This window comes from Nannospalax galili, unplaced genomic scaffold (genome assembly GCF_000622305.1).
Source record: "Nannospalax galili isolate Female #2095 unplaced genomic scaffold, S.galili_v1.0 scaffold1314, whole genome shotgun sequence".
Taxonomy (NCBI): domain Eukaryota; kingdom Metazoa; phylum Chordata; class Mammalia; order Rodentia; family Spalacidae; genus Nannospalax; species Nannospalax galili.
In genome coordinates, this window is record NW_008333976.1 from 53,380 (window position 1) to 63,055 (window position 9,676).

General features: G+C 50.8%; 1 protein-coding gene across 1 annotated transcript in view; it reads right to left on the reverse strand.

Moving 5' to 3' along the window:
- The window catches only part of Mxra7 (matrix remodeling associated 7), a 30,953-nt gene that overhangs the window by 20,944 nt on the left and 333 nt on the right, over positions 1 to 9,676 (reverse strand). Inside the window, exon 2 of the mRNA XM_008828928.2 lies at positions 9,569 to 9,673. Within this exon, the coding sequence (XP_008827150.1) occupies positions 9,569 to 9,673 (105 nt within the window). The remainder of the gene's footprint in view (positions 1 to 9,568; positions 9,674 to 9,676) is intronic.

Here is a 9,676-nt window from a genome sequence, read left to right on the forward strand (position 1 = left end):
GTCCTGGATCCCAAACAAAATCAGCTCAACATCAAAGCTAACCCTCTGCACTGATGCCTGGCAAACCCAGGTATGGGGTGAGGGGAGAGCATGGGCATCAGAGTGGGGGAGTAGTGGAGCTGGCTGGCGCCAGCCAGTTCAGAAAACCCAGGCCCAGAAAGCAGCGCGAGCAGAGGACTGCCACTCTCCCCAAGCTCAGCACATCAGCTCAGCCACCTCCCCCACCAAGCGATGGCTCTGGGATGATACTCAGACCCGACACCAAGCCCGTGCTTACCACAGATGATAAGCCATGCTCCGTGCCACAGAACTTCTGCTCTGAACCCAACCACCCATCCCGTCCTAAGTCAGCCTTTCAACCTGCCCAACAATTCCAGGCCGAAGCCTCCGACACGCAGGATTCCAGTCTGAGTCTTCCTTCCTGTCCTGACTCCTAACTCCTCCCTTGTTCCCTGAGATTCACCCTGTTCATCTTTTGCTGGCAAGGCCTTGGGCCCACTCTCCTCCAATTTGTCTGGCTTTTTCAAACACTTCAAAATGGTTTGTTTTTTGGTCTTTTTGAGACAGGGTCTCTCTGTCGCCCCAGCTGTCCTGGAACTCACTATGTAGACGAGGGTGGCCTTGAACTCACAGAGATCCGCCTGCCTCTGCCTCTGGGATTAAAGGCATGCGCCACCACACCTGGCTTCAAAATGTTTTTTAAAAATGTGTGTGTGTGTGTGTGTAGACAATTTGTAGGAATCGGTTCTCCTCTTCTACATGTGGGTCCCAGAGACTGAACTCAGGTCTTCAAACATGCTATGTAGCTGAGGATGGCCCTGCACTTCTGATCCTCCTGCATCTACCTCTCAAGTTGCTGGTATTACAGGCATGCACCACCACCCAGGTGAACCAGTCTCTAGGAGCTGTGATCTGTTCTTTGCCAGCCTGGGCTCTTATGGGCCTCTGGGCTCCCTCTGTCTGGGTAGAGGTCTCCCAGATCACGGCATCTGACAGCTCATAGCTATTACTGTCCCCTAGTCTGCAGAGAGAGGTAAGAGAGCCAAGACGCCCCTACACCGGGTAGCTCCCTTTTGGCTTTGGGCACTGAGCTTCTGTGTCTGGCTGAAAAGGGAGAAAGGTACCCAGCACTGTAGCAGACATTGGAAACCCACTGATCACATGGACATAACCCAATGTAAAATGTGCCGGGAAAGAGCCCTCTGACAAGCTGCAGTGTCCAGCCTCCTCTGGATGCTTCCAGCACTGGGAAGCTCACTACCTTATGGGGCAGTCTACTTCTCCAAAGCATAACGCACAGCTGTGGAGTGAGATCTGTAGCAGGGGACACACTGGCCAGGTCACAGGCAGGAGGGGAAAGCACACACAAGGAGCCGACCTCTGCCTTCAGCAAGCGCCCACGGCACTCTTCTGTCTTTAGTTTTGTGGTGCCTGCTATGTGGTTGGGGCCTGTGGTAGGAACAGGAATGAGGCAGTGAACATGGTGGGCAAGGCCCCATTTTCTCTTGTGTGCAGACATTCCACTGTGTGGACAATGCACACCAAAATAAAAGATGACCTCATGCTGGTTAAGTGCTCTGAGGAGAGCCAAATAGGACGATGCGAGGGAGAAAGAAGAGAGAGGGGGAGGGGGATTTATATCTGCTAATGTGGTCAAGGGCATGGAGACAGGATGCAGACTGGGAAGGACATACCAGACAGTCAGTAGACTTCCCTGACTTGGGAAAGCACCAACGGCCTTGGCCTCTGTGGGGACAGTAAGGGCTGTGAGCCCCAGAGTCTGTGCCCAGAGCCCAGAGCTCACTCTGCTGAGGCAGAAGCTGCAGACAGAAGCCAGGGAGCTGGGATGTAGCTTCTGGGTTATGGAGAGCATCCTGGGAGCAGGTGGAGGTGGGTGGAGAGGGGCTCAGGGGCTATAAGGACCTGGGGAAAGGGCACCAAGCAGCCCAGGAGAGTGCGGCCTGGAGCAGCCCAAGGACCACAGGAGAGCTGCTTCCAGGAGGAAGGCAGCAGCAATAGGACTTGGGGTGGTAGGAAGAGGGAGACCATGACAGGCCTGATTTGGGTCCAAGCAGTGGAGGGTGCTATAAGCAGAGGAAGAATCTTGGAAAGAGGGTGGACCATGACAGATACCCAAGGAGAATGGGCACCTACAGATAGAGAGGGCTGGGCTGTGAGTGTACACTTATGTGTCCTTCACTCTTATCAGGACCATGGTGACCAGGGTGTTCTAGAAGGCAGCTGTAGTGGGACAGGCCCAGAAGCCCTTCAGTTATTATAGACATGAGCTTTTCCAGTAAGGACAAACAAATATGAGCAGGGGTAAGGGGCTGGCTCAGGGGGAAGGGGGCAGGGCAGAGAGCACGAACAGGGGGTACAGAGACAGAGACCAAATGATTCATTGTTTTTCTGGCTAGCACCCACCACCCTTGGCCCTCACCCCACTCAGACATCCAGAACAACAACAACAACAAACCAGCATCCTGGACTGTAAGCACATAGTCAAGAGCACGTTCACCAGCCTTAAGCAAACTCTTTCACTCAGTTGAGCAGGCACGCCAGACTCAGTTCCATCAGATTAACAGGCTTTGGCAATGTTCCTACAGAAAGGATTGAGGACATCAAAAGCATCATAAAAACAGAACCAACCAACCAGCAAAAGTCCTTGAGGGTAGCAGTCTGCACTCCGTACAACCCCTGTGGGGAGTATTAGGGTTAAGCCCGGTGTCCAATGCAACAGATTTAAGATATGGAAGAAAATCAAGAAGGAATTGATAAAGTGACACTTGAGGGAGGTGGAGAACGCAGGAATTTTGTTTGTGAAAAAAACCAAACAGAATTTTGGAGACAGGGTCTCCCTGTAGTCCCAGCTGGCCTGGAACTCACTATGTAGACCAGGCTGGCCTTGAACTCAAGAAAGATGTGCCTGCCTCTGCCTCCTGAGTGCGTGTGCACCACCACATCCAGCAAGAAGATGAGTTTTTTTAAATCTCTTTACGAGTTCATGCGTGGCCAGTTTCAGATTCCTGAGGACTGGGAGGTAAGGATGGTCTGGCTAGTGCTGGGCTTACTGAAGATCAGCATAGATGCTGCCGGGAGGAGGCACTTTCTTGTCTTGAGATCTTTCTTCAGATTCTAAGTCTTCAGAAAATAAGGATGTACTCAAGAGAAAAATCGATTCCAACAGCCTTCCTTATTGATGTGTTGGCAGTCTGCAGTCTGCTTTTTCACTTAAAAATTTCAGTCAATTTTTTTTATCACATGTGTATGTTTGAGTGCAAAGCAGGCAAACACGATGGAGCATATGTGGAGGGCAGAGGACAACTTGTGGAAGATGGTTCTTTCCTTCCACTGTGTGGGTCTGGGGATCAGACTTGGCAGCAGGCTCCTTTACCCAACTGAACCATCTTGCTGGTCCCATTCTGCAGTCTGTCACAGCCCATCACAGGGTGAGACTCTAACTGAAGAAGTACACACCTACAGTCCCAGCGATACCTGGGTTCAGTTCCCAGGCAGCACCACGTGAACTGGGTGTGGTGATGCACACTTGGAATCCTCGTACTTGAGAGGTGGAGGTAGAAGGATCAGAAGTCATGATAGGCCAGTCTGAGTGACATGAAATCCTGTCCTCCAAAGACAAAACATGGTAATGCACATTTTCTATCCCAGCACTTGGGAGGCAGAGGGAGGAGGATCTCTGTGAGATGAGATCAGCCTAGTTTACACAGGGAGTTCCAGGCCAGCTGGGGCTGCTAAGAGAGATCCTGTCTCAAAAACCAGAACTAAACCAACAAAACAAACGGGCTGGTGAGATGGCTCAGCAAGTAAGAACACTTGCTTCCAAGAGTTCAATCCCTGGGGACCCATATGGTAAAAGGGGAGAACTGACTCTCTCAAGTTGTCCTTTGACCGCCCCTAAAGCACTACTTCACAGGCACACTCATGCACACACAAAATAAATTAAAATGTAACAGAATTAAAGAACAGACAAAAAAAAAAAACCCACCCCAGCTTCCATTATAGCATTCTATCATCATAACACTATTAGTAATTACTATTAATCTGCTAGGGTACCTAATTTATAAATTAGACCCATCACATGTACATGTACAGGAACAAGGTTAGTGTACAGAAGGCTCACCACGATCTGCGGTTTCAGGCATGTAAGAGGGTTTGGGACACAGCAAGGATGAGGGAAATGCAGAGGGTTAATGCTGCAGGGGCCTCAGTTTCCTTCTGGGCTTTCTAATCAGGACCAGCCATGAGCAGCCAGAGGGCCAGCAAAGAGCTGAGCATCAGACTCCTTCATGAGGAGGTTCTAAACCAAGTCTACACCTCCTGCTCCATCCATCTGCCCTGAGCAGTGCAAACCCAGTGTGGCCACACCCAGGTTGTTCCGGAAATGCTCTGGCCATCTGGGATCTGGACTCGTCAGGAAAACTGACAGGAAAGGTTGAGCTGGTCTCACCCTCCCACATGGAGTTTGGGGTGCTTTGGAAACAGTAGGGCTCCTGAAGAGAGGCTCTCCTAAAGGCAAACATAAGCAGCATTTTATTTCTAACTCTTCAAAGCCAGGAGGCTTCTTCCTGAGACCTATTTTAAAATATATTATTCGAGGGCTGAAGAGATGGCTCAGCAGTTAAGAGCACTGACTGCTCTTGCAGGGGACCCGGGTTTGGTTCCTAGCACCCACATGGTGGCTAGTAACCATCCCTAACTCCGGTTCCAAGGGATCTGACGCCATCTTCTGACCTCTGCAGGTGTTGCGTGACATGACACGAATGCACTTACATATGTGCAAAGGAATACACTCATACACAAAAAGTAAAAATAATAAAATATTTAAATGTATGTATTATTTGGTGTAGTAAACATGGTATGTATGTCTGTAATCTCAGCATTTGAGAGGTGGGGGCAGCAGGATCAGGAGATCAAGGCCATCCTCAACTGCACAGCCAGTGTAGGGTCACCCTGAACTGTACGAAACCCGATCTTAATTAAAAGAACAAATAAAATGAATGTGTTAGTCTTAATACCAGTCATGGTTGCTCACACACACTCCCAGCACTTAGACAGCTGAGACAAGACAACAATAGTGAGTGTGAGCCAGTCTGGGCTACAGAATAAGGCCTGGTCTCAAGTAGATAGATGACAGACAGACAGACGACAGCTGGAGAGATGGCTCACCAGTTAAGAGCACTGCCTGCTCCTACAGAAGACCCAGGTTTCGACTCCCAGCACCCCCATGGTGACTAACAACCATCTGTAACTCCAGTTCCAGGGGATCTGATGCCCTCTTCTGGCCTCTTCAGGCATTGCATGCTTGTGGTGCACTTATATACATGCAGGCCACACAATCATACAATAAAAATAAATTTAAAAATTAAAAAAATAAATAGACATATTTTCACTAAACAAGAATTCTGACAGCTAAATTATCTGTGTATAACCAAGCTGTAGCCCTAGCTGTCCTAGAACTCACTATGTAGACCAGGCTGGCCTCGAACTCACAGAGATCCGTCTGCCTCTGCCTCCCAAGTGCTGGGATTAAAGGCATGTGCCACCATACCTAGCAAAAAAAAAAAACTTAAAAAAAAATTTTTTTTGGTCTTTTTGAGACAGGGTCTAGAACTCGCCATTTGGCCCAGGCTGGATTTAAACTGCTGGCAAGCCTCCTGCGTCTGTTGCCTCCACGCTGGGATTACAGGTTGATTAGGTTAGATGACGGGATGAGCCCGAAGCCTCACAGTCCTTGTAGGAGTATGACAAGACCCCAGAGCGTCCCCTCTGCTCTGCCATGTGAGGACCCAGCAGACAGTGAGCAAAGAGATCTCAAAAAATAAAATCTGCTGCCCAAGATTCGAGTTTTCCAGCCTCCAGAAATCTGAGCAACAAATGTGTCACTAAAGCTACCTGTCTACAGTGTTTCGTCATATCCGAGGGGACTAAGACAAGACTCCAAGGTGATATGAGCTGATAAATGTCTGTTTGGCCCTCTGCTGCCTGTTTTAGTAAAAGAACAAAAATGGAGTCATGTTGGGATTACAAAGTCAGAGGACTGGGAAGGGCTCACCTGCCCCCAAGTCATTCTGGGAGGGCTGGGTCTATAAGCTTCCAGCTCACAGTCTGATGTCAATAGGGTTGGGGATGACAGGGTCGCAAAGTGGACCCACCAGCACATGAGTATAAGAGGGGACAGATGGAACTCTACAACCACCAGACCAATAAATACCACCAGAAGGAGGGTCTGCAAGCTCTTCCTGAAAAATTCCACTGTGTTCCTTTTTCCAAAATTATATTTGAAAAAATCTAAACTAGCAGAAAAGTTGAAAGGATAATACAATGAAAGCCTTTCACCTAAATCTGCCAGTTTTGTCATCTTTGCTCTCTCTCTCTCTCTCTCTCTCTCTCTCTCTCTCTCTCTCTCCACACACACACACACAGACATACACGGCCAGTGGGATGGCTCATTGAGTAAGGGAGCTTGCTGCCAAGCCTGACAGCTTGAGTTTGATACCCAAGATCACATAGTAGCTGGTCCTTGAGAAGGATGAGCTTGTGTCCTGGGCACTTTTGGCTCACAGTTCTCTGTGGGAGCCAGGCGTGCCTGCCACGCTTCCTGCACTACCCGCCCCCAGTAGTCCCCATGAGAGAGATGAAAGAGGCTCTAATAATATGATTCTACCCTCTGTTTGGACTCCCTATCCAGGCTGCAAGCTGCTGGGGAGGGGAGAGGAAGGCTGATCTTGCCTGATCTCAGGTTGGCTGTCCTTACCCCAGTTCCTTGAGTCCCCACTTGGGGCCTCAGCCTGTAACTGCCCCTTCCTGGCATCTGGTCCTCGGCCTTGAGGGCACCCAGCCTGCGGGGGAAGCTGCCCGAGTGATCTACAGCAGCAGCTGAAGGTTGCTTCTCTGGGCTCCAGATCCTTTTCAATAATCAGCTTTGTGAGTCAGAGGCCGCAGCTGCCCCAGGCTGCCCAGGCCTAGCTGGGAAAGAAGCGGATTGGATTAGAGGGGAGGTGGTTAATGGAAAATGAAGAGGTGGGGAGAGGGAGGGAAGGAGGGCAAGGGGAGTTAAGCGCCCCTCTGGGGCAGTGGCTTCCGTAACAGCAGGTGGGGTCAGCCTGGCTCCCTGGCTGCTGCCTTTCACTTAGAGACCCTGAAGGAGGTATTCAGCAAGTGCGAGGACATCATCCAGTGCAGCTTCCCAACTCTGAGTTATCTTCCCTGTGGGCATTCCTGTGGTCATCAGAAAACACTGCCAACACTTGAAATGCCCGAGTCTATTTCAAGATGACTTCTAAGCAGCTGCTTCTTGCATTAATTCTACTACTGGGAAGAGAGGAGAGGACACAAAGATGTCTGTGTCTCCAGAGCCCTGACCCAGGCCCACTTGACATTTGCCTGCAGGACTACAGGGAGGCTAGTCAGCTGCTGAGCTCACAGGGGATGAGTCTGAACTCCAGATGAGAAACTGTCTTACTGTTGGTGTATTCTCTCGAAGCAGCTGGCCTACAGTCTGTTGGACGTGAATTCCCTGTATCTTACCCTGCCGTTCAAAGCACCCACTCAGCTGGGTATGGTGGCAGATGCCTGTAATCCCTAAGATTTGGGAGGTTGAGGCAGGAGGATTTCGAGTTCCAGGCCAGTGTGGAGTACACAGTGGGCTTAGGGCCAGGCTAGGCTACATGGCTGAGACTCTCTCAACCAACCAATGAACCAATCAACCAAACATACAAACAAAAACAAAGAAAAAAACCAAAAATGCCCACTTGCTGTCAGAGTAGAGAAAGCAGATTCATCTAGATGGGTAAAGTATACAAAGGCCCCTAGGATGAATGCTGAGAAGCCAAAAGCCTTAGAAAGTTTTAAAGAAATACTCTACTCCATGGGCTGGAGAGATGACTTAGTGGCTAAGAGCACTTACTGCTCTTCCAGAGGACCTGAGTTTGGTTCCCAACACCCATGTCAGGCGATTCACAACCACCTGAAACTTCAGCTCCTGCTGATCTAACGCCCCCTTCTGCCATGCACACACACACACACACACATACATAAATAAAAGCAAATAAATCTTTTTTTTTTTTCAATGCTGGGCCTGGTGGAGCACACCTTTAATCTCAGCACTAGGGAGGCAGAGGTAGGCGGATCTCTGTGAGATCAAAGTCAGCATGATCTACATAGCGAGTTTTAAGCCAGCTGGGGCTACAGAGAGACAGTTCCAAAAAAATCAACAATAATAATAATAATAAATACATTTAAAAGGAAATGTGCTATACCAGAGGATCAAGATCTGACTGTGTCCCACTAAGTGACACCTTGGGTTTCAGTCTGTCCCACTAAGTGACACCTTGGGTTTCAGTCTAAAACCTGCTGCTGAGTGATAAAGGACCAATCTGTAAACAGGGGAATGGAGAGCCATGTGTCCTGAGAAAAGTTTACATATTCTCTTGAGACCAGGAGGTAAGCAGGATTCCCAAACATGGGAGCCAACCTAACATCCTCCTATGTCCAAACCCCACCTTGTCATTAACCCCAGCTGGGTGAGCCTCCTCCTGCTCTCCATCCTTTTGAACACAAAGCCCTTCCCCAGGGCTGGTTAGAAGCCACTCTAATGACACAATTAGTCACCCACTTGTCAAGCTCAGAGGGGGTCTGGCAGACTCAGCAAAGAGAAATGTTTCTGAGCCCAGCCTGGCTTCCCCTCCACCCCACCCTGCCCCCCAGGAGCTTCTCTCCAGTGTAAACCATTGTGTCCAGCAAGGGACAGAGGAGGCACCCACAGATAGGCTGATCATGCACCAAAGCAGCCCACAGCTTCCACTGTCCTGGTTATCCTGCCCTCCAGGCAAAGCTCGGAGATAAGAACAAAGTGTTACAATCTCACCAGAGACAAGAGGTGGTGGCCTGGGCTAGCCTGGAGTAGTGAAACCCCAGAAACATGGGCAGGCTGGGCCCCAATCTACAGAGATCCCCAGATGAGAGGTGCAGGGATGAGGGGCCCTGAAGCTTGCTGGTCATGACCAGCTCCGGAAGGTGAGTTTGAGGGTGTCTGATGTACTACAGCCTTCATACAGGCCAGACAAGAAGTGGGGTGGGTGGAGGTGTGCCACCCAGCTCCCGGTGTTTGAAAAGGACATCACAATGATTGCAACGAGTGCCTTTTCTTTCCATCCCCATCCAGCCTCACAGGGCCAACACTGACTCTAGAGTCTGGGTTTCAAGTTGTCCGGAGAGAACTCCAACTTCCCTTCCCCTCACCCCTAAAGTACTGTGTCTGCCACAGCAAGCCAACTCCATTGCAGACCCTGAAGTAAGGCACGTGCCCGTGGGTTCGGGCACCGGGGGGAGTAGGGGGACAGCGGCAGGAGGAGGGCGTGGAGCAGAGTGCCATGGCTGTGGGAGGCCCGGGGAGGCAGAGAGGAAACTGCCCAGCTCCCACGGGCTGCGGGGGGATGGAGCGTCCGGGCCGCGGGCTCTGCCCTTCCTGGGGCGGTCCAGCCTGCAGCTCTCTACAGGGGACCCCAGGGATCCGGGCCGGGGATGGGGAGGGGACCCCGGTCCGTACCTGCCTGGCCTCCGCCGCCAGCTCCTCCGGGCGCTCGGGCTGGCGCGGCTCCGCTGGCTCAGGCTCCGGGGCGCAGGGGCCGGGCGGTGCGGGAGCCCCGGGGGCCTC